Source organism: Vanacampus margaritifer, chromosome 3 (assembly GCF_051991255.1).
Source record: "Vanacampus margaritifer isolate UIUO_Vmar chromosome 3, RoL_Vmar_1.0, whole genome shotgun sequence".
Lineage (NCBI taxonomy): Eukaryota > Metazoa > Chordata > Actinopteri > Syngnathiformes > Syngnathidae > Vanacampus > Vanacampus margaritifer.
Window position 1 is genome coordinate 3,360,540 of NC_135434.1, and position 26,467 is coordinate 3,387,006.

General features: G+C 37.6%; 1 protein-coding gene across 6 annotated transcripts in view; it reads right to left on the reverse strand.

Annotated features, from left to right (window-relative positions):
• Positions 1-26,467, reverse strand: part of LOC144048452 (electrogenic sodium bicarbonate cotransporter 1-like) — a 55,545-nt gene that overhangs the window by 15,140 nt on the left and 13,938 nt on the right. For 3 of the 6 annotated variants that reach the window (XM_077560430.1, XM_077560434.1, XM_077560431.1), the window contains 6 exons: positions 21,666-21,836; positions 14,628-14,763; positions 12,127-12,287; positions 6,861-7,040; positions 3,483-3,578; positions 1,820-1,896 (listed from right to left, as the gene is read on the reverse strand). In XM_077560430.1, coding sequence (XP_077416556.1) covers positions 1,820-1,896; positions 3,483-3,578; positions 6,861-7,040; positions 12,127-12,287; positions 14,628-14,763; positions 21,666-21,836 — 821 coding nt within the window. The remainder of the gene's footprint in view (positions 1-1,819; positions 1,897-3,482; positions 3,579-6,860; positions 7,041-12,126; positions 12,288-14,627; positions 14,764-21,665; positions 21,837-26,467) is intronic. The other 3 variants (XM_077560435.1, XM_077560432.1, XM_077560433.1) reach the window with 2 other exon arrangements.

Sequence of the window (26,467 nt, forward strand, 5' to 3'; positions counted from 1 at the left end):
GCCAAAGACGTTAAAAGACGTTTTTTTCAAAACAGGTGAAACTAACCATTTTCTATTGTTGATTACTCCAAAACGGAATAAGGTAGAAACAAACTTTTTTTTTCTGATGGAAGATGAGAGTCCAATCTTGTTTTGGCAGTATGTGTGTTTCCATAGTCCAAACACATATTTTTTTATGGACCTTGAAAGATCAGTCAAAATGCTTAAAATCGGCTGGCACCCACGGCATCCCTTTGCTGAAAACGTCTGGCAGTCAAAGAGTTAAGGACGACTTCAAGCCCCGTTTTCGTTGAAATAGCAATTTCATTCAGTTTTCCCAAAAAGTGATTAGCCACGAGTGACCTTGAACAAGATAAGTAGAAAATGATTTAATTGTATGAACATTCTTAACTCATTCACTGCCATTGAAGGCTTTAGACGTCAAAAATTCCTTTGAACTGTTTCTGTTAGTTTAACATTTTTTTCCAATTTTTGACAAAAGTATGAAAATCTAGAAAAAAAAGTTTTTATTGTACATTTAGAACACATAAAATTTGTGATTAATCGTGAGTTATCTATTGAAGTAATGTGATTAATTACAATTGAAAAAATTAATTGCCTGACGACCTAATTTCTAATATTTTTTTTCTTTTTTTAAATGATCTTTTTTCAAAAACTTAATTTTTAATAATCTTTTTTTTTTCATTTTTAAAATTCTTCCCCCCCCCCCAATTTTTTTAAATTAAAATTAGGGCATTAGGCGATTACAATTTTTAATTGTAATTAATCGCATGACTTCAATAGTTAACTCATTATTAATCACAAATTTTATATCTGGTCTAAATGTACAATTTTTTTTTTTTACTCTTAACAAAAGTGGGAAAAAAATTTAACTAATAGAAATAGTTAAAAATGAATTTTTGACTTCTATAGCCGTCAATGGCAGTGAATGAGTTAATATTATATATAAGATGCTCTTGAATTGGAAGGATGCGACTTTATTTTACACAAATATTTTTTTCATTTCCCCAAAAATAAAACGTTAAAAAACTATTTTTCTAATACCTCCATTGATTTATTTTTTTGTACTCCAATCTCTGTGGATATTTAACCATATCTCTAGCAACATGCAAGGGTGCTTTGCTTATTTTATATGTGTAGTAACAATTTTCCATTGAGATAAACAGTAACCCTGTGGAGCGATATGGCGTGACGTTAGGTCATAAATGAAGCTTTATGATGGCCATTTGTCTTCCAGTTTGAGTAGCAATAAATTAAAGCAGTAGCCCGCTAACTAATAAAGGGAGGCACTGAGGTGAATATAGCTCACGTGCTATTTGTTCATTATTTGGATTTTATTTTGCCCCAATGAACATTTAAAACTTTATAATAAAGAGTGTAAGCGTACCGTAGAAAAGTGAGCATATTAAGTCGGTAAACAGGTTGGTTGCGCCAGTACGAAACTATTAGAACTGAGAACATGTTATCAGTATTGTGAAGTGACAGTTATGCCAGCTTATCTTCAAAACCTGGATTTGTTTGACCTCTAAAGCAATATTCACAACACAATACAGCTAATCAGATACGGTGTATTCATTTGCATACTGTATATTCACTCAGTGAACCTCCCCCAAGGCCAAACAATCCCAATACATACCTGTGTCTTACTGACTTTGACTGCAGCATGTTAGCATACCAAGTATCAACTGTTAGCATGTTATCAATGAAATGTGTGTACGGGTCAAGCCCCCCCCCCTTTCGCACCAGGGGGAAACAAATTCTCATTTCCATCGTTTGTGTGCATTTTAGCAGTCGGTCGCAAACATACATTCACACTCACCTGGTCTTTCTCCGGCTTGTCAGAGATGTCATTGAGGCTGCTGGAGGTCAGGTTCCGGTGGGTGGTGGTGGGACTATCTGTTCAAAACACACGTGGACCGTGAGGAGTCCACCTGACAGAACTTCCGCCAGGGAGAAGGCGGAGGGAGGGTGGGACAGGGGATCAAATATGACAAAACAGCCCAAAAACCACTACAGAAGAACCAGCAAACCACCACAGAGACTTCATGCAGACCTAGTCTCGAAAATGGATTCATACTAAGATCCAATATATGAGAGCCTATAAAGCTAACATAAAAGGCATTATTTTGAAACATCCAAAATCTTTAGATCGTCACAGGACATTGGCCTAGCAAGATTTCTAATCGGTTGCGCAGTGCTTGTTAAGCAATCATCCCTCAATTGTAGCCTAATTTAACAGTTAGCTTAGCATTGTGATTTGCCGAAACAAACATGAAACGAATCCCTTTCGAGGAGGACGGCATTGCCACGTCCGATCCACTCGGTGCTCTTCAGTGGAGCAGCAGATGATTGATGACGGTGCTGACTTTAAGCTTTTCAGCTGCCCTCCACACACTGTCATTGCACTCATCATCCGTGTCACCACAGCATTGTGGGTAATAACGCCTTTGTCAGTGTGATGCAGCCTCGGGGGGGGATTTTCTCACGGATGCTAAGTGTTGTCTGTTGAGCTGCCAGGATGCACCATAGAAGGGTTATTAACACATTCTAACTAGCTACGGATGTTAAAATATAGCATATGTCTTTTGTCCCATTAAGAATGCTCAGCGTCAACGACACTCATTGGACACATTAGGTACGCCAATTAAAATTCAATACAAAACATTTTGTCGACCTCTGCCAAGGCCAAACAATCCGAAGCAGGTCAGTCGCATACCCAAAATTAACAAATTAACAGCAAATACCAACTAACCAAATTAATAGCTGCCAATTAACTAACTAGATAACTAACTAGCTAGCTACCTAACAACAACAAAAAATAGGAGACACATTAACCAATATTAATAACCAACTCACTAACTAACTTGATTTGTAACAAATGGGAGAGCTAACAAACTAATAATTAGCTAACTGCAAACCAGATGACTAGCAAGCTAGCTAATGAACCGGATAGGAAACTCACAACTAATGACAATAAACTCATTCTTAAATAGTCATTGATGCAACTGGAAAAGTAACAAACAAATATAGACAACTAACTAACTAGATTTAAAAAAAGAAGAAAAAAAGAAAGTCCATTAACTACCGTAAATAACTATCTAACAAATACCAATGAAAGAGCTAATGGACTGACTAACTGACCAACCTTCAATTACCATACCACCAAACTAACCAACACATAAGTAACAAATCCACACCAATTAAACAGCTAACTACCGACTAGTCCGACTAACTAATTTACTAGCTATCTTGACTCTTGGTTGTGGTAATATTAGTCTAGTTGAGTTATGATAGAATGTCCGATGAGTGTGAATCAGCATTCCAACCCCATTAAGCCTACATGATTCAAGGGCTTGTCATGTCATGCAGATCATGAAGACAACTCATCTAAAGTCTTGTCTTGGGTTTAAACGGTAGCTCTAACCAGGTCCACACACTTTGTGATCCATCTTGTGTTTGTTGTGTCAGCGAGGTGAACTTACTGAGCCAATCCATGCTGGCGCTCCTTTGACTCTGCAAGTCCTCCATTGAGATGCCGCTTGACAGGCACGTCACGGAGGTCTCCAGAGGACTACGGGCTTCATTTAGTATGTGTGTTTGTTTTAGTAGCAGGTTAGCGATCCGGTCCAACAGAGATGACGGACGCGGGGAAGAAAGAGACAGACAGGGAAGGGAGAAGCCACACACCCAGAAAGTGAAAGGTGAGCCCATCCAGCCAAAAAGTAGCCACTGACTTATACCCAAATCAAGTCAATTAGATGCTAAAGTGGAACCTCCAAAGTCACCAAAGTCAGTAGCATTAAAGCAGAGTTGTTCATATGTCTTTGTTGTATTAATAAAAAGACCACCAATTAACTAGCTGACTGACTAATCAATATCCTAAATATATATTAAGAACTAACAATCAAGAACAAACATACATTGTCCAACTAACTAAGTGGCTAACTGACTAACTAACTAGCTAACTAACTGACTGACTGACTAACCACACCAATATTTATTTTTATTTTTTTACTTTGGGACAATTAAAGCACTTAAACATCTAATTAACTAACTAAATAACAAACAAAAAAAACATAGCCACTGATCAAGTAGCTTAGCCGACTAACAGACTGACTGACTAACAAATGCAGAGCATCTAACTAATTACCATAATCTTACTAACCCAAAATTTTTAACTAACTAAATAACTACAATACATACCTATAGCTCATTATCGAACTAAATTTTAACCAGCTAACTAACTGACAAAAAAATTGTTGACAAACAAACAAACCAAGAAACAACAAACTCATTTTTTTAAATTAATAATAAAATAGCAAAAACATGTGTTATTATTTTAATACTGTAATAGAAAGTAATCAATAATAATTATTATTATTACTATTTACTAAATGATAATGATATGATGAATGAATGATTTATTCCTTTCTTACTTATTTCACAATAGAAATATGCTTCTTATGGGGGCAAATGTGAGCAAGCTGGAGGTGATTGAGAGGTTCCACTGCGCTACATTATGACAGCATACGCATACAGTACAAGTCTTTGGAAAGAAGCACTTTTATCCTTGATGGGGGCAATCAGTGCAATGTGACCGTAATGACGGCTGGATAAGAGACCCGAGCTCATCCTTGGACATGGAGTCATAAATGATTGTGATTAAATGTGCTTGCGGCTCATAAATAACTTTCCAAAGACTTAACTCATAGATTCAGCGACACGATTATTCAGGTGCGCATTGTTCACAGGCGCTGTCACTTTTCACCTGTCTAATGTCCAACAAAATTCAGGACATGAAGGCATTTCCGCTAGAAGTAGTCTGGATTTGTATGGGAATAAAGTCTTAATGCTGCTTGGAATTTTTTATTTTTTTTTAATTATCTGCAAAACTGCATTACTACAAAAATTTCCGAGGATAATTTCACAATATTAAAATGAAAAGGTTGTCATTTTACCAAGAATGAAATCTTAATTATATAGGAATAAAGTTGCAATATTACGAGAAAGATGGACGGATGGAAATTTACGAGGATAAAGTCCAATTTGGGGGGGGATAAATTTTATGAGAATAAAAATATTGGCGAAATAAATAAACAATAAATATGAGGGGGAAAGTCATCGAAGATATTATTATCTCTCCATTTGCAACAATATTGTAAGATCCAGTAAAACTGATGAAAAAAATGCACAAATCATAATAATAATGCTCACATTTGAAGTATTGATATAATATATTCATTAAAGTAGTCGCAGTTTGCCGTGCATGTGCTTCATAGTTAATATTTTTGGGGCTAAACCCAAAAAAGTTAATGACGCAGCGTTCCACTGCAAACCACAAGCCCAATAATGAACATTTTTAAAGTGTTAATTAAATAGAAAGTAGGAAATGGAGGTGAAAAGTGACAGCTCATCCTGCCCACTAAACTACAACATTCCAAAGTTGACGAGTTACAAATGATACACATTAAAAGCAACTCAGTGTAAACAGTCAGAAACACACACAGTGGTACCTCGACTTGCAAATGACCTGACTGATGGATTAATTGAGGAGTAATATAATTAGCGATTACTAGACCTCCAATTACATTAAAACAAATTCTGTTGATGTGATAGAATTTTTTTTTCCCCATTTTCATTGAAATTAACTCATTCACTGCCATTGACAGCTATAGACGTCAAAAATTCATTTGAACTATTTTTATGAGTTTAACATTTTTTTCCATTTTTGTTAACAAGAGTATGAAAACCTAGAATTTTTAGAATATATATTTTTTTGTACATTTAGAACAGATATAAAATTTGTGATTAATCGTGAGTTAACTAGTGAAGTCATGCAATTAATTACGATTACAAATTTTAATAATTAAATAATTTCTTCTATTAAAAAAACATTTATTTTTCTATTTTTAATAATTGATTTTTTTTAAAGAAAATATTATTTTAAAAAATAGGGGCGTCGGGCGATAACAATTTTTAAACGTAATTAATCGCATTACTTCACTACTTAACTCACGATTAATCACAAATTTTATATCTGTTCTAATACAAAAATAAAAATCATTTTTTCCATACTTTTGTTAACAAAAGTGGGAAAAAATTGTTAAACTAATAGAAATAGAAAAAAATAAATTTTTGACGTCTATAGCCGTCAATGGCAGTGAATGAGTTAATAGTGGCTTTTTACAATGAATGAACTTCTACATTCTCTCTAACTTTGTCTACGTAAAGTCTGCTAGCTTAATGCTAACACAGAATGCAAAACGCATTAGCTAGCATTGACATTTGAAGTAATTACAAAGCTTAAAAAAAAAACAAATTCAGACAGCAAACAGCAATGCTATTCGTGGATTGCGCAACACCCATTGAAAAAAGGCAGGAAATTATGACGCACAAACTAGTCCAATTTTTTATATTCTTTTAGATAATGCTTTTACTGTATGTTTCAAAAAAGTGTAATACCGTAGTTTTTTTTTTTTTTTTTTTTTTTTTACATGCTCAACCAAATTTTGTAAGTGTTTTGGAGGGGGGATAGTGTTTTATTCCATTTGTGAGTCACGGTACCATTGTATGTCAAGATGAACTCAATTATTAAAGGTGTTCATCTGTCAGGTTTAAAAACAAATGTTAAAAGTTAGTTTGTAAGTTAGTGTAAAAAAAAAAAAAAAAAACTTTTTAAAGTGCAACTTCCATGACTAAGCAGAGCTTTTAGGTGCCTTGATAGTCATTGCATTACTATGTGTACTGCATATATACGTAGTTATATAGAGTAAATGCTATGGTGATCCTGAGTGGCTTTTAAACAACGTCAAGAGGACCCCCGGTGGAGACTGCAGCAAACTGGCACGAGTGAGTATTACCATTCTCCTGGTTGGAAAAGAGCCTACTTGCGCTGGAGACCGTCTTGCCGATGTCGGCCAGCGAGCGCAGGTTGGACTTCTTGGTCTGGTGGCGATGCTTGCGCAGCAGCGTGTACATCACCTTGTCCTTCAGCTCCGTCTTCAGCTGGCCGCTCTCGATCTGGTTGTCCGTGATTAGCTCTGGAAAAAAAGAGGCTCATGTTATGGTTATGGAAAAAAGAGTGTCATTTGGTTTTAAGGGATGATGCCCACACTCCCCTCTTAAAAAAAATTTTAAATAAAAAGTTGCTATTGTCAGAAAGTCATAATTCTAACAGATTACAGTAGTAATTATGAACTCCCCAAAAACACTCTCCCAGTTTTTTTTTTTTTTTTTAACAGAGAATACTTTTTATTTAAATTTGTAATTTTACAACAATAAATATCATTTGGGGAAAAGTTGTCATTTCTTACAGAATTATACTCATATTACAAGATTGTTTTTGTAATATAAAATTATTATTATTATTATTAAAATATTTTTTCTTAAGTGAAGTTTTTGAAAACATATTTGTAAGAAAGAAAATGAGTAAAATATGGTATTATTGTAGAAAGAGTAATTCTACGGTAATTTGAGAAAAGTGTCACAATGATGCCAGAAGAAAGCTTTTACAATTCATATATTAAATAAATAAAAGCATAAATTATTATATTTTGTAGTTACATTTTATAATAACATTTTCCAAGAAAATTCAACAACAAAATTTTAAGGTCATACATTTGTAATTTCACAAGGAATCAAATATGTATTTTTTTACGAGAATTTTGCTATTGTAGTTTTTCCAGATATAAATTTGTAATATTACAAGAACAAAATATCCAATTTTTAAGGAACTAAGGTTTTAATATTTCACAAGAAAGTTTCAATGAGAGGTCCATAAATAATACTTTTTTTTTTTTTTAAGTGCCATGTTTAAAAGGATGAAATGATTACATTACAAAACAATATGTTGCAATTACACCAGAACAAATATTTTAAGAAAAAATCCCATCGTAACTTTGACTGCCAAAAACGTTAAATAACGTTTAGTAAAATCCTATGGAGGAGTGCCAAAGACGTTAAAAGACGTTTTTTTGAAAAAAAAAAAAAGGTGAAACTAACCATTTTCTATTGTTGATTACTGAAAAACGAAATAAGGTAGAAACAAACTTTTTGTTCTGATGAAAGATGAGAGTCCAATCTTTCATTTGGTAGTATGTGTGTTTCCATAGTCCAAACACATAATTTTCTATGGACCTTGAAAGATCAGTCAAAAATGCTTAAATCGGCTGGCACCCACGGCATCCCTTTTCTGAAAACGTCTGGCAGTCAAAGAGTTAACGGACTCGAGTTCTAATATTACAATGAAAAAATATGTAATTTAAACATGTAATATGACAACAAACATTTTGCTTGTTTTGTTCAAGTTTTAGCATACTAAAACCAGAAAAGATCAGAACACTGAATGAGAATAAAGTTGCAATATTGCAAGAAAAACTTTCATCAGGATTTACGATCACAATTCCGCGCAGACTGAAACGATTCACAGCAAACACGAGCGGTGTGTGACCACGCAAAGTGTTAATTGCAATTAGTGTGTCGTTTTTGTGTTTTCCGCCTTTGTGACATGACACATCCATCAAAAGTCGTATCCGATTTTGAAACGCTGACAGAAAGGAGCGAAGAAGCCTCAGGGGAAGGAGGTCACGGGCTACCGCGGTTAATGGGCTCAAAGCAAGAGGCCCCCGTGCAGTGCACTCAATTACTTCACATTAATCACCGCTAGTAGTAACTCTTCCTCCGTTCTTGCTCCCTCATGCAAGTTCGGGTAGTGGCGTGAGAGGACGTCATCTTCTCCTCAAACCACAAAGTTATTGCCGGGTTTTCGACCATAACGAGACCTTCGCTGGCCTCTTATGACAAAAAAAAAAAAGTGTGCACCAAATGCTTGAATGCTGCACGAACCGGCTAGTTGTGGACAAACTCAAAAGCTCTTGTGGCGTTACATAACATTATGTTACATTACATAATGGCAAATTGCAAGACGACATTTTGCCGCGTTACATAACTGCATTCATTTGTTACATGGCATTATGTTACATTGTGTAATGTTCAGCCAAGTTACGTTGCAGTTCTGTTGTGTTGCATTTGAGGAAAGTGGGAAGTTGGACTTGTGTGTACGGGAACGCCCCCTTAAATTCGGAAATCCTACTCGCGAAGTCGGGAGGGGGACTCTCATCTTTCATCAGAAAAAAAAAGTTTGTTTCTACCTTATTCCGTTTTTCAGTAATCAACAATAGAAAATGGTTAGTTTAGTCTCTGTTTTGAAACAAACGTCTTTTAACGTCTTTGGCACTCCTCCCTAGGATTTTACTAAACGTTATTTAACGTTTTTGGCAGTCAAAGAGTTAACTCCAGTATAAAACTTTCTCCATTCATAAATATTCGACATAACTTCACCATTTGCTGCAATCTCCCTGCAGGAAATGATACGGTGAACGACTGAACTGTATGGAATGCTTACGAAATAAGATAAAAACAATAAATGAAGCAAAATTGCGAGAGGGCAAGTGTTCTGGAGGTCAAAGTGCGTATCGAGGACCGCCATTTTGGTTGTTTACTTTCGCCGCAAACGCTTTCAGGTCGGAACTGGGAAAAACGAACTGGGATAAGTCCGACTTCCGACCTTCCTCTAATGCAGCGTAACAATTATTTGTATTACGCTTATAGTTATTGACTCCGTTTTGTTTAGTTATGTAACGTTGTTACAATATATTGTGTTATGTTTGGTTACATTCTATTAAGTTATGCTGCATGATGTTGCGCTGCGTTGTGTCACATGACGTTGTTAATTTATGTTACACATTATGTTGTGTTACATTATGTTACAGTTAATTACATTACTTTACGTTAAGTTATTTTACATTACATGAAGTTATGTAACATTTAGTTACTTATGTTGAGTTGCATTGTTACACTGTTAATTAAGCTGCATTATGTTTAATTTTCCGTTACATGCCATGAAGTTACATTTTGATCATGTTTCGTTCTGTTAAGTTTAGTTACACTTAATTATGTAATGGCTTGTTACGATACATTTAGTCCGTCCGTTCGTCTTCTACCGCTTATCTGGGGGTCGGGTCGCGGGGGCAGCAGCTTTAGCAGGGGAGCCCAGACTTCCCTCTCCCCAGCCACTTCAGCCAGCTCCTCCGACGGGACCCCAAGGCGTTCCCAGGACAGCCGAGAGACATTGTCTCTCCAGCGTGTCCTGGGTCGTCCCCGGGGCCTCCCGCCGGTAGGACATGCCCGGAACACCTCCCCAGGGAGGCGTCCAGGAGGCATCCGAACCAGATGCCCGAGCCACCTCAACTGGTTCCTCTCAACGCGGAGGAGTAGCGGCTCGACGCTGAGTCCCTCCCGGATGACCGAGCTTCTCACCCCATCTCGAAGGGAGAGCTACCGGCTACCCTGCGGAGGAAACTCATTTCGGCCGCTTGTATCCGGGACCCACAGCTCGTGGCCATAGGTGAGGGCAGGATACATTTAGTTAATTTAGTTATGTGACCTTAGTTACATAAGGTACATCCGGTGCATCACATTTAATTACGTTCAGTTTAGTTAAGTTTCTAAATTGCATCGCTGTGTTGTGTTATGTCGTACTGTTACATTACCGTGTGTTACCTCACGTTACATTGCTGTGTTGTGTTAAATGACATTATTTTCCGTTAGGTTACATTAGGCCAATTTTCACAAATCACAAATTTACAACTTATCCAATATAAAATTATTCACAGAACATACATTACTCAATATATGATGAAGAAAATGGGACTCTCAGACTCCGACATTTGTCTCCAATGCTTACAAAACACTACAGACACTTATGTTCATGCTTTATGGTTATGTACTCCGGTTATGTATTTCTGGACTAAAGTCTTAGAAAAACTTTCCGCTATTTTGGACTGTAGGATACCTTTATCTCCAAACTTGTGTTTGCTAGGTGACCTAACAACAACTGACTTACCACATAAACAATTTCAGTCTACACTTGTAGCCCTTACTATCGCTAAAAAAACAATTCTTGTTAACTGGAAAAATAAACAAACTCTGAATATCGACCAATGGTCTAACCTCCTCATAAATCACATTTTAATGGAAAAAATATCTGCCTCAAATAAAAACCAAATATCAAAATTTATAGAAACATGGTCTACGTATATAGAATTTTTTAACCTAATTCCGGTTACTTAATTCTGTCTGTTAGCGAGAGCCACTACATCGTGATAACTTACATTGATGTTTCTGCATCTGGCAATTTATTATTATATTATATTATTAGTATGGGATTTTTTTTTAATGGGCTTTAGGTGAACTGATGAATACACACACGCTCGCACGCACGCACGCACGCACACACACACACACACGCACATACACATACTCACCCACATACAAAAAAAAGGGTATATATATATATATATATATATATATATATATATATATATATATATATATATATATGTGTGTATATGTGTATATATATATATGTATATGTATTTAAAAAAAATAAAAAAAATTAAAAAAAACATTTATTAATTTTTTTTTAATTGATTTGTTGAATTTAAAAAAAAAAAAAAAAAAAGAAAAAAGGAGAGCAATGATGATGTCAAATCGAATGAACAATACTGAGCTCTCCTGTAAAAAAAAAAAAAAAAAGGTTACATTAGGCCACATTAGGCCAGTGGTCCCCAACCACCGGGCCGCGGACCTGTACCGGGCCGTGGGCACCTTTGGACCGGGCCCGCACAGTTGAAAGAATAAAAAAAACTTACTGTACTCCCGGTTAATTGATTAGCTGAGGCTTAAAAATATTTTATTTTGAAAAGTGACCAGATTCTCTTTGTTTACGACGGACTCTTGACACACGTCAGCTAATTATCTCAGTCGCGTTTTGTTACCCTTGTTATGGTAGTGGACTTGCGTTTGTTGTCGTAGCCTTTTATTAATTCGCCGACGAACAGCCAAGCACCCCCCCCCCACACACACACACACACACCCCACCCCCAACCCACTGGGTTGCCGGTCCGCCAAAGTTGTGGACGTTTATGAACCGGTCCGTGGTGAAAAAAAGGTCGGGGACCACTGCATTAGGCTATGTTCTGCCAGATTATGTCAAGTTCCATTAGGTTGCTTTACGTTTGTTGAGTGTGTAGCTAACGTTGTGACCAGTGAGTGTCAACTACTCACCGACCACCTGAGGCAAGGTGGACGCCTCCAGGTCCAGCATGATGGTGCCTTTCTCGATGCAGGTGCGCAGCTCAAACAGGCTGTGCAGGGACAAGGTGGCCACGTGAGGTTTGCTCCAGCGCTCGCCGCCTTTTTCCACCTTTTCCTCAAATTTGATCCACCTGGACACATCACAATAGAAATTGTTCACTTTCCTTTGGTCCTTTCTCGGGTTTCCTGACGGCCTCATGACTCTGGCTGGAAGTGTTCGGTTTAGGGAAACGGTATGGGATTTTTAAATTTTTTTTTATAGGTTTTAGGTGAACTAATGAATGCACGCACGCACATATTCACCCACATACAAAAAAAATAAAAATACAAAAAATATATATATATAAGAAAAAAAAAAAAAAAGGAGAGCAATAATGATGACATGTCAAATCGGTAAAATTACCGAATGAACAATACTGAGCTCTCCAGAAAAAAAAATAAAAATTGTTCATCTACTAGAGACATTTTGGATGAGCGGAGTCTTCCGCTGTTGTGAGGTTGGGGAGGCGCACAGTGCAAGATCCAGAAAGTTATTCTTGGAAAAACACTTGGATTAACTGGATTGAGTGGTCTCACTATATTGAAAAGATATTTCAGTGCTAATGAGTGCTTTAATAAGTTAAAATGTGTTTAAAGCATGTCGGAAAGGGTAAAACTCTTCTATATACTCTTTTCAGCCCCATTTAATAGTAATGATTTTGTTTTTAGATGGGGAAAAACAACATCAAATGGTTTCAATATATATATATATTTTTTAAAACCCGAAGGCAAGTGAACAGGTCCCAAGTATCTGTGTTGTATTAGCTCCACATTGGCCGTGAGTTGCAAGTTGCATGTGGAGCCCAGCCAGCTCGCAACAGCCTTTTGTGCATCCATTCGGAGGAGCGTACTTGATCCCCGTGCACATATTTATGCAAGCGGGAAAGAAAAAAAAGAAAACAATTAGACAACTGTTTTTCAAGTTCCGTGATTTTTAGCAATGTTTGCCTGCTTGCACTTCTTTGTACACAGTTTACGCTAAGAAGAAAAATGTCATATAGTATTTTATTTATTTATTTATTTTTGTTAGGTTGCATTTAGTTAGTTTAGGCGGTAAGTTACTACTAACCGGTATTTGTATTGGACTAACTCGTATTTACACTTGTGACAATTAACAAGATGAAAAAAAAATTGTGCTGTTAAAGTTTTAAAGCGAAGGAGTAATTCCTGAGTTAAAGCTTTAACTCCAGAGTTGAATGCAGATTTAAAGCTTTCATTTTGACAGCACAAAAAAAAAGAAAAAAAATTGTCATGTGTTCCATTGTTCTACACTTTCTGGGGCAAAATTGTTAAACTTGTACAATTATATTTAAAAGGAACCCCGACTGTAATGACAAGTTTGCTCTATATTATTTATTTGGTTGTTACGAACATAACTATGAGATTCATTTTTCAAAAATCATTTCCAGTTGAATACATTTTGTAGAAACTACGCCATTCGACGTCATTACGCACCGAATGCGTTGCAACGTAAAAAAAATAACAATGGCGGCGTAAGTCCAAATAAAGTTTCTACAAAACGTATTCAACTGGAAATGATTTTTGATCGTTATGCTATAAACAACCAAATAAATAATATAGAGCAAACGTGTCATTACAGTCGGGGTTCCTTTTAAGAATGTTAAGAAAAAAACTTTTTGAAAGGATGGCCACAGTTTGACCATTGAATGGGTTTGATTTCTATAACCAACAATCATCACTTGTTATAAAAGTTCAGTTTAATGAAGTTAGTAATATTTTTACCGTTGATAAAATGAGAAATTTGACATTAACTTTTGTAGGTCAACATCGCTACAAAGTGCCCTCATCGGAATGGCTCGGTCATAATGAAAATGTAGCAGAACAACGAAACTATGAAAATGTTTTTGTATCATTACGTGATTTCACTCGGGCTGAACGATATTTTAAAAAAACGATCAAATTGCAAAATTCAGTTTTATGTGGGATTAATATTTCCAAGGTCCTCTTCCGATATATTTTATTAACAAATGTGACCAATAAATTAATCTGCATTACAATAAACTATATCGTATTTATTATATCTCATTTTTTGGGGCTCCTTCAATTACGGTTGTTAACTTACGAAACACTTTGGCTTGCAGTCTTTTAAGTGTTCACTACGACAACTTCAAAAAATTCTGCCAAGTTGTAAACATACAGTACGAAATGTAAAGGTGGACTGCACTTCTTAAGCAGTGAACAAAGCTGGACACTATAAAATAAATAAAATATATAAATTTGGATTTGTTTCCAAATTGCAGCCTTTACGATTCTAAAATCGTTTTCTACGACATTACGATATTCATCCCTACTTTTTTATATGGCATGACTTGGCCTCCCATGCTCATCCTCACCCGGGACCTCCCGGAAAGGACACCAGTCTACCTCTCCCCCACCCCCGTCCACCGCCCCCCCCCCCCCGCCGCCCTTACCTGGCCGTCTCCTTCCACTCCATCTCCTGTCCGTCCACCGACAGCAGCTCGTCCAGCTCGGTGAAGAGCTGCGGGGGCGGCGGGCCGTCATCGTCCTCCCCGAGGATGAAGCGGATCCTCTCGGCGGCCGGCGAAACTGCGGAGACGGGGAAGATACTCCGCGTCAAAGGGCGGCGCGGGGCCTCAAGCTCGGACTCGGGGGGAGGCGGCGGCGGAGGAGGCGGCAGCGTAGGTATGATCACCATGGCCACCTCCTCACCCGTTTCCTCCGCTTCCTCCTCTTTCTCCTCCTGGTTGTTATTATTGTTGGACATGTTTTTAGAAAGAAATAAAGCCCCTCCCCTTTATCCTGAGGTTTGATTCTTCAGGTGCGAGTCACAAGCAGAGCCCTCATGAGAGACCCTGGAAGTGACAGAGCCTCTCAGCCGCTTTGTGAAACAGGTAGGAGGAGGAGGGGGAGAGTTTTTGTGGCTCAACGGCATCAGTGCCAGCGTACCCCCCTCGCTGTCGGCCATTGGCTTGGCCGGCTGCCCCCGGGAGCCCCTCGGTAACAATTAGGAAGGGCTTCGCAAACTGGCCCATTCTTCAGGCTTCCTCTCCTCCTCCCGGCTCGTTCTCATTTGAATATTTAGCAAAAGGGGGCAAGGTGAAAACTCAATGGGGTCGTAGGTAATGAATCGTTTTCATGAACTCGGTAGGTGTCCGTAAACACTTGCGCGACAGTCACAAAAAGATCTGACGACAGCTACTGTACAAGTTTTTTAGCTCTAGTAGGATCCAAAATCAACGCAAGGACCGCATTGATTTTGACTGAGAGCTTGACGATTGGTTACGAGTGAGAGATGTGGAAATCAATACGGTTCTTACAATCACACAACAATAAATCAGCAATGAGTTGAAGACGATTAGAATCGAGGCCAGCGAAGGAAAAAGAATCTACCAATGTCATATTTTATTCCTGCTATCTCAGCACTTTTATTTCTAGCATAATGCAAAATCAATATGGCGCCGTCCTTGAGATTTCATCAACTATTTTAGGAGAATTGGGGAAGGTACAGGTAGACACCTGCCAAATGAAAAGTACTGAAAATGATTCCCCAAAAAATGACCTCCTTGGGTCTTTAAAGGGTCCAAATCAAAAGGGTTATTGCAGTTACATTAGCAATAGTTTGACGATCAGTCGGGAATTGAGACAACCATATGAATTGAAGCCCTTCAGAGTAATGTTTAAGATAAATAAATCTAAAAACCATGATGGAAGTATTTCTGAATGGATGCTCCCTTAGCAGATCGAAATTTTGCAACTTTGAAAACAAATACTATATTGGGTAAATCTCAAAGTTAAAAGCCAGGACTCTATAATGCTACACAAACAACATTCATTGTATGTATTGCATTATTTTCTCTTTAGACACAAATTCGCTGCACATAGCTGGTTATTTTCTGCCGAAATGCACTTCATGACAGATTTCTGTTAAATGTGTCCTGCACCGCCTACAGTAATCAGTAAACTCTACATTTCACATTAGCTTAGCAGTTAGCATGGCTTCTCCTGATATCTTTTTTTCCCATGTGATAACGACACTTATCAGAGGTGTAGCTTATTTGCCACCATGGAGGCAAGAAGGGCCATCACGGACGGTCGGTGTTTAGCCGCGATAGCTAGCTAACCGCAGCTTGTGTGGCGCAATTTAGCTTAGCGCCTGGCACATCCCCCAGAGGTTCCCGAGCAGCTGGGAAAGTGGGGAGATTTTTTTACTGTATCGCGCGTGCACAGCGTAACCTGATTGTTTCGTTTACCTCGACTAAATCTTGGATTGGAAGAGGTTAAATTAAAAAAATGTGACAATCAGTTGATTAATGTCGTCGTAATTATTATTATTTTTGACCCTGCTCTTCGGATTTCTCTCTGTGATGTGCACTCACTTACGGCCGACAACGAGGCACTCTGAAGCAGCCATACCAGCCCCAAATGCTAGCTGCGAAAATCTGACTGGAGGTGAGGGGGGGGGGGGGGTGGTTTGTAATAATTCTACCTTTCTCTGCATGACTCACGCCCAACAACGAGGCACTCTAAGAAAAAGGAATATAAAAAGAAAGATGCATTTTTGGGGCATAGCTAGCTGACTGACCATGGCAAATGCGTTGAATAGCCACCATTGCGACGGAAGTCATTCAGGTTCAATATAGTGGGGGCGGGCGGCTAACTGCTAATATAATGTTTGATTGGACTACCTTGAGGAGCCCTCATAGGCATCCATGAGAAAATGAGGCAGCAAAGAGCCCGGGGTGCTAAGAGGCACAGTGTTACTGTCCCACTCTAGCAGTTGCTAAGAGCGAGCTGGACGGGGAGGGGGGGGGGGGGGAGACGAAGAGGTGGTTGAGGAGGGTGAGATCCAGGGCAGGGTGAAAGCAAAGAGGGGTGAGAGCACAAGCACCGAGAGGCGGAGGGGATAGAAATGAAAATCCCATCGCTCAAACGCAATTTCAAAGGCGTGTGTGCGCTCTCGCCGAGAGCCACTGGGCGCACACAAAGAGCACTTTGTCCCGGGCAGCGAGGCATCATGGGATACCAGATGCAGGGGAGAATGGCCCCGCCGATGCCCAGCTTTAGCCAAAAGGCCCCGTTTGCTCTTGACGTGCATCCTACGCAAACAGCTGCCCCAATCTCAGCCGACTCTTCGGCGAAACGACGACGGGCAATCGGAAAAATCCACACTGTGCACTTATGTGTAAATTCGGATCTCCTTTGTTTTTGACAAGTTCGTGGGAAATGTTGATAGGCTGCTTGAACGGATCCTTTTCCAATAATGCAAAATCCGTTTTTATACGATTACTTGATTAATCAAAGAGCTCATCGGTAGAATACTACAAAATACTCCACATCTGTATTAGAGCTAAATCATAGTTCCACGTCTATGCAGTTTGGCAAAAAACTACAAGGTTGCTCTCAGATTCTTATCATCTTGTTCAAGACGAGCACATGGGAAACGTTACCGTCACAAAGTCCCGCCGCGTTCAGTATGCAGGGCAGCTAGCAGAACGGCCTGAATACGGAGGGACACCCCAAGGGAGACTCGCTGAGAGCTAAGACCGCCGAGTTCTACTTTGGCACGCAGATAACTACAGAGGGACTGTTTCAAAAACGGAGTCGCGCAAAGTTTGTGCGAGCCAGGGAATAAAATCACAAGTTACGAGAAAGAAGTTGGACTTGAACAACAAAGTTGGAATATTCTTATATATAAAAAAAAAAAAAAAAGTTGTCTTTTTAGTTTTTATATGCCCAGTAAATAAAATAAAGTCATTATTTTATAAGAAAAAAGATGGCTTGCTACAAGAATAAAATCATATTACGAAAACAACACGAAAATAAAGTCGTAAAATAGTGAGACAAAATGTCAGAATGTAAAAACAAAGCAAAAAGCAATTTTATGGGTAAAATGAAAAGTAAAAAAAAATACCAGTACTGTATAACACATATTATGAGAAAAGAATGATACTTTTATGAGAATAAAGTCATAGGATAGATGAAATTGTTTAATCTAAAGAAAGTAACATAACATGTCGCAATCTTTGGAGAAAAAAAGTTAATATAGTTATGAGAATAAAGTTATAATTTTATGACCATAAAAAATGTGTTTTATTACGAGAATAATGTAGTAAGTTCTACAAAAAATAAGTTGTAATATAATAAACTGAATATATTACAAGAAAATACATGTATATTAAAAGAAAACAATTTTTTTTACCAGAATAAATCTGACATAATACGTTTCTCTCTCTCTCTCTTTTTTTTTTTTTTAAATAAAATTACAGGAAGAAGAACAAATGAATCAAAGGAGCCTTATTGCAAGTTTGATCAATATTCAAGGACATTTGCTTCCCCCCCGTCTTGTAACAGCATTGAGTCTCACTGTTTATATTTCCTGTCAATAAATTGTTTGCGGGTAAAACAGTTATAGCTTGGACGGCCAAATGCCAAACGAGAGGAAACACGGCGACCTTTGCCTTGATCTCATCAACTTTGAAAGCCATCTGCATCCAACAATCAATCAGTTCTTTAAAAAAAAGAACAACTCATTTGATTTCAAAACAAATAATAAAAGATTGGCTTTGGAACAGTGGCCAGTAAAGAGTGCCGTTTTCTCTCTTTAGACTGCTACGTAGAATATATGTAAAGGTGTAATGCAATGTGGGGGGAAAAAGTCACAATATGAGAACAAAAAGTCATCTTTTAACAAGAATACATGGGGAAAAATATTTTGAGATTTAAATAATTTTACTACCCAATTTTTTTTTTTATTTTTTTTTTTACAGGAGAGCTCAGTATTGTTCATTCGATTTGACATCATCATTGCTCTCCTTTTTTTTTTTAAATCCAACAAATCAATTAAAAAATTTTTTTTAATAAATGTTTTTTTTTTATTTTTTTAATTTGAATAAAGTCATGATAGTTTATGAGAAAAGTTCATCTTATATGATAAAAAAAAAAGTGCAAGGTGCAACATGTGACCCATACGACCAGTACGCAGCGCAGCCTGACGTTTCTTGACTTTTAATAACACGTGGTGACTTTCCTCACGCCTCAAGCTGTTGGCATAAAAACAAAAAGCAGCGTCACCACCACCATCTTGTTCTTCTGAAAGATGAGCACGCGCAATATCATATTACCAGAAAATCCGTTGAAAATTATATACTGCATAATACAGTACGCACACATATACAGTATGTAATTTGTGAGTGTGAATAAAGTCAAAATAATAGATTAAAATTTGAAATTCAATGAAAATACAGTCCCAATTCTACGAGAGAGAGAGAGAAAAAACTTTACCAGTGTGAAAAATGTAACAGTTATCAAAATTAAATGGTAATCTCAAGAGTATAAAATAGTTTTTTTGTAATATCATGAGGAAAGTTTTGTAAAAAAAAAAAAAGTATTGTTAGCGAATAGCATAATTTTGAACTGTTAACAAATTAATAAAAAAAAAAAAACATACTAAAGTGCTTGCTAAAAATTTTGTTTTTTCATGTTTTTCAAAAACATTCAAATACCGCTTATGCAACTATGCTATTATTGGGCTAAAAATATGCGGAAAAGTAGTAATTTTATCAGGATAAAAATGTCAATTTAGATCATTTTACACTTTTACCAGAAAATGTAAATGAACAATGAAAATTGCACAAAGCCTTTTTATTTATTTATTTATTTTTTATCATCGGCCTCACTGGAAGCAAATCAGTCCCAAATAAATCAACGCACCAAAGTCAACGTCAGCAAGCAGATGGGTCGCCTGTAATCTATTCTGTGATTGGATTTCTGTCCTGAAGAAAATCCCCAAACACACACACACGCACACACACACAAATGTAAACACACACTGACCCACACACTCACACACATTAAGAGACATGTACACATTGTCAAATCCAGTTGTTGTCACACCATGATGTGCAATCAGACACCATTTGCTCCAAATGGCCTCGAACGAGCGCTCTAGTCACAATGCAATCACGAAAGCAGATCGAAATCTCATGCGGGAAAGTGGCTTGATATCATTTGAATGTTGGCGTTGGAGCTTGGCGTCATCTAGGAATTAAGTTGGCCATTTTTTCTTAACACTTTTCAGGATGTACGACAAAATAATTTTTAAATCATCAGGGGATAAATTAGCTCAGTCGGCATGTACTCTTCCACGGCGGTGTGGCTTGGGTTTCTGTCTGGTCAACTCCATGCCAAATCAACAAAGAATTTTTCTTGGATGAATGAATGAGAATGACAACCGGAAAAAAAAAATCGGCAACAATTCGGGTGATTTTATTTCTCAGATTCACAAGGTTGGCAGGATTCTAAATTTATTCTCAGAATTCTGACTTTAATCTCAAAATTTGAAGTCAGAATTATGATTTTAAAGTCAGAACTCTGACTTTAAAGGCACAATTCTGAGAATAAAGGGAGAATTCTTACTTTAATGTCAGAATTCTGAGATTAAAGTCAGAATTCTGACTTTAAAGTTGGAATTCTAACTTTGAAGTCAGAATTCTGACTTTAAAGTGACTTTAAAGAGATAATTCTGAGGTTAAAGTCAGAATTCTGACTTTTCTATTCACTGGCCCTAATGCCCAATTCACACTGGCATTTAAAATGGGCAAAAAGATCTGCCCATTCCTGACAAATTTTCTCTCTGTTGTAAAGTTAAACAATTACTTAAGGACAAACAAGACATTATTTTAGTCATAATGTATTTTTTTAACTCTTTGACTGCCAGACGTTTTCAGATAAGGGATGCCGTGGGTGCCAGCCGATTTAAGCATTTTGACTGATCTTTCAAGGTCCACAGAAAATTATGTGTTTGGACTATGGAAACACACATACTACCAAATGAAAGATTGGACTCTCATCTTTCATCAGAAAAAAAAGTTTGTTTCTACCTTATTCCGTTTTTCAGTAATCAACAATAGAAAATGGTTAGTTTCACCTCTGTTTTGAAAAAAACGTCTTTTAACGTCTTTGGCACTCCTCCATAGGATTTTACTAAACGTTATTTAACGTTTTTGGCAGTCAAAGAGATTTATTAATTCATCAGCTGATTAATCAGCATTGAAATATTACTCTGCCATATATCAGAATCGGTCAAAAAAAAAAAGCTTTATCGGTCGGAGCCTATTGCACACATATAGAAATATTTTCCACTTTTAACTTGACCCAAGCTAACCTTGCCGCCCTCTTGCCTCTACAACAGAACGTCCAAACATCCCGACTGTGCCCGAGGCCCAAACGCTGGACTCTCCAGCCAACAAAGCAACGCCGACCAACACGTGCAGCTGGAAACACAACACGTACGCAGTGGAGCCGGCAGACCAAGGGCGAGAACCCCCTCCAGCCCCCCCCCCCAGCATCCTCGGGAGATCCAAGAGGCCATTACCGCGAGCGCTCGCTCTGTCGACTCATCAGTCAGCGGGACACAAAAAGTGGACTCAGCAACAACGGCCGGGGACGCACGCGAGGCTTGATGCGTTTTGACGCGGGCGGGAACTCACTGAGTGGCTTGAGGATACTGTTGCCGGCCTCGTCGTTGTTCTCGTTGTCAGATCGGTCATTCTCCGACGGACGCTCTTTCCTGTCCTTGTGGCCGGGCGTTCGCCGACGGTGGCGCCGTCGATGCCGGTAGCTCTTGGGGACCCGCACGCCGATATAAACGGTGTGGTGACCTGAAGGCAGAGGGGGGGAAAACGAGGTCAAAGAAGTGACCTCTCTGAGGAGATTGTGAAATGTCAAGAGAATTGCAGTAATTTGCCAGGCTTCCACATTTCAGACATTGCAAATGGACTTGGAAGAGTGGACAAAAATGTCACTCGCAAATATTTCCTTGTGTTGAGTTCACATTCTGATGTGGCTCATAGAGAGTAAGAAAATGTACAGAGATAAAAAAATATATATATTTTTTTTTTTTTGAAGGCAGCGATAATGAGCTGTAAAATGTTTTAATTTCATGAGAATAATTCTTTCTTTTTTTGGGGGCCAGAATACATTTACGATGTCACGGCGAAAAGGTTGCAATACTATGCAACTCAAATTTAAGAGCCGAAAATTGCCAGCCGATTTAAGCATTTTGACTGATCTTTCAAGGTCCACAGAAAATTATGTGTTTGGACTATGGAAACACACATACTACCAAATGAAAGATTGGACTCTCATCTTTCATCAGAAAAAAAACGTTTGTTTCTACCTTATTCCGTTTTTCAGAAATCAACAATAGAAAATGGTTAGTTTCACCTCTGTTTTGAAACAAACGTCTTTTGACGTCTTTGGCACTCCTCCATAGGATTTTACTAAACGTTATTTAACGTTTTTGGCAGTCAAAGAGTTAAGTCATTGACTCTCAGCCATTTTTACTGAAGCAACCCCCTTCGCTCACGGCTGTTTTGCTGGAATTTGTCGGATTTTGCAAGGTCCACAGAATATTCTGTTCTATTGCTATAACAACATGGAACCTACCAAAAGAAAGATTAGAGTCTCTTCTTTCTTTCTTCTTTCTTACATTTGTATCTGTTTCTGTTTTGCAGCAATTAACATTAAAATATAGCTAAGTTTCATCATTATTCACAAATCTGTTTAGAACTGTGGGTAAATGAGCTTGTTTGCAACATGGGTGATCTCTTATACTCTGTTGCCACCTGCTGGCCATTTTTAGTAATAGCTACCATTGCTTTAAGCAACCTCTTCATGACAAAAGCTGTATCAAAGCCTTCTGTATGCTTTAGCATTAAAAATAAATAAATACGTTTTTGGGTTTGAATGAGACAAATAGAAATTACAACATAAAGTAATTAGATGTGCAAAAACAAAGACCGCAAAAAAATAAAAATAAAATTGTAACATAAAAATTGAGTGGAGGTTGTCACTTTGAGAATTATGTTGTACTTTTATGAAAATAAATATTCATATACAGTGTAGTCATATTACAAAAAAAGTTGTAATGTTATTAGGAAACATTTTAGTCACATTAGGAGATTTTTTTTTTCAATTTTATGATAATACATTTGTAATTTTACAAAAACAAAGTTTTGATATTACAGTAAAATAGTTGCAATTTTACGATAGTTATGTTGTATTTTTACAGGAATAAAGTTGTAACGTGACAAACAATGTTTTTATTTTTATTTGACACAAAAAAAAAACAATTTTATTAGAAAAAGTAGTAACATGAGGAGAATTTTATGAGAATACAGTACATTGTAACTTTACAGTCAAATACAATTTTACAAGAATAAAGTTTCAACATTACAGTGAATAATAGTTGAAATTAAGTTCTAACTTAATGAAAAAAGTTAGTATTATGAGGTTGTTGTTTTTAATTTTACACAATTTTACAAGAATAGTTTTATTTAACAAAATACTTTATAAGGATAATTGTATAATATCATGAAGAAAGGTTGAATTTGTAATTTTACAAGAAAAAAAGTCTCCACACTATGCGGAAAAAGATTTTCCAATAGTAAATAGTTGGAATTTTACAGGAATAATGTCACAACACTACAAGAGTGCAGTTCCTATTTAGGAAATAATGTCATAATACCATAAAAAAAAGTATCGCTATTGTTGATAGTTTTCCACAAATGCCAAGAGGAAATGGAGTAAAACATGTTCCAAAAATAACCTTGACCGGCCTTGAGCGCAGTTGAGCGAGAAATATTCTCACGTGGCTCCCAACGAATGCGAGGGAGCCGAGCGTGGGCTCCGTAGAGGTTACAGTACACTGTCAGTGCAAACATTTGCGCTGGAAAAGAAATAGCACGTAATAGTGAAGCTGGGCTAAATAGCGGCTCGCCGCGCCGGCACCGACACTTTTTACAGACGTCGCGTTCACGCTCATTAAAGCCCAAAGAACAAACCTGTTTGCTCTAAGCATGCCACTTAAGTGGACTTGAATGCCAACGTGCCAACCAATAATATTTACTACAACTGGAACAGACATCTAGACACCATTGACGCTTGGCAATGTTTGGCCGTATACATTTTGTATGGAGAACGAGCCTAGCTAGCCCTAGCTTACCCTTGCCCACTTGAATGCATTTCAATGTCAACCCATAATATTTACAACAAATGGGAACAGACAACTAGACAGAAATTTTGTCCCAAGAACAACCCTAGCCTGAGCTACCCCTAACCCACTTGGATGCATTTTAATGCCAACCTGCCAACCCATAATATTTACTACAAATGGAACAGACAGGTTGAACTCTCAAGTTGGCACAGTGTCATCGTATACATTTTCTAACACTAATTGACCCTTATCACTTTTTAAGCACGGCTACAAGCCCTTTCCCCCCCTATAATTTATCAACCACACACCAAAACCAGTCCAAAAATCTATCAAACAATTGAATAGTGTTTTTTTTTTTGGTGTGAAAAACTGCTATTTGAACAGCTTTGTATAAGACAAATAGTTTAGGATTTTACAAGATTTTGAGGTGGTCAGAGACCCTTTAACCCACCAGAAAATATCTGCCCCTGCACTGAACAACAGCAGCTGAATCCCATCTCTACATTCAGAACCAAAACAAAAGCAGGGGTCAGGAACATTTCTCATATAGTTAACAGAAAATTTAAATAATTTAAATGGTTTTAGATTCATCTTTTATTGGCCGTCAGATTTTTTGTTTTGTTTAAAAAAAAAAAAAGGCTGATACAGATATTCGTCAAAATGCCCATTATCAGCGCTCCTGCCGTTTATCCGTCTAACCTTACTCCTAACCCATAACCAGTGATGCATAGACAAAATGGGCCATAAAAATGAAATTTTATGCAATTTTGAAATATATTAAGATACGTTTTTAGATGAGCAGGATGAATAATAAGAAGTAACTGATTAGAAAACCTTTTTTAATCATATGCGCAAAATTCTTTACCCATGGACTTGTTAAAAGTTGTACAAGCCCAGTAGCTCCTCTTGTGCTGTGAAATCCAAGCTCAATGTGCAAAAAGGCCTTAAACATTTTTTAAGCATGCCACCAAAACCTAATGAACCTCTAACTAAACCCTAGCCCTATTTGAAATACGTTTTTTTTTATTGTAGTTTTTTTTTTTTTTCATTGGCTGAAGAAAAATTGACATTTAACACAGCCAAGACAACTGCAATTGGCCAAAACAAAAGACGATTGAGCTACAATACCCTTCACAATAAACAAAACAAAAGGCTCTATATGAGATCTCTTTCAAATGTTGTCTTTTGGAGCCACGTGCCTTACCAGGAAGTGTCTCACCCTTGCCACGTCCCAAAAAAAAACAACAACAACAATGGTGGTCTTTTTGCACACAACGACAAGCATTATTCACTCCCACAACAATGCATTGTCTCAGAAGCCTTCGTGGAAATACAAGGGTTTCATCTTGTGACATCAATCTGTCCTTTTTCTAGTGACGCTCATTTGAGTCTCAGGTGAGCTGGAGCTTATCCTGGCTGACAGGCATACAATATACACAAACAATTATTCACACTCACTATAAGGATAATTTAATTTCTTCAATGAAGAACAAATTCCAGATGTTCCATTAGGCTTTTTTTTTTTCTACTTTAGTTTTTGATTTACAAAATGTGCCCGCCCCTGGTATAGCTGGAAAGTTTCTGATGTTTCAGGGCTATATTTCAAGCCAGCATAGCCCGCACTCGGGCTGCTGACCGTGTGGCTTTGGGTTCAACAAGGATGGTACCTCGCTCTTGTTTATAGGACAACACCACAACACTACATCAATGGAAGTCCCGCCTGCATACTGTACAGCATTACACTTCTGAAGTACACCTACTATGATAGGACACCTAAAAAAAATGCACTGTTGACTCAGCACAACACCAAAGTGAAAAAAGCTCCATAGAACTACGGTGGCGTCACTTAAATGAATTTACATTACGCAATAGAAATTTAATGTCAAAATTAAATTGAATTACAAAAACAAACATGAATAGAAATGGTAGAAATACATTGAAAAAAAAAATTAAGGCTGAAAATTCACTAAAGAAAAGTTTGTAGTGGGTGGATATTTTCAGCATATCATTAAAACAGAGGTGGCAAATCCAGGTCCAGAAAGTAAAAACCCTGCCACCGTTTGGCTTTAGCCACCAGGTACTAGTTAGTTAGCTAGCTACCTAGCTAGCTCCCATGGTGCTTGTTTACCTGCTAGGGAGCTAGCTAGCTAAAAACCCTGCCACAGTTTGGCTTTAGCCATTGATGCTTAATAGCAACCTAGCTAGCTCCCATGGTGCTTGTTTACCTTGTAGGGAGCTAGCTAGCTAACTAGTACCTGGGGCTAAAGCCAAACGGTGGCAGGGTTTTTACTTTCT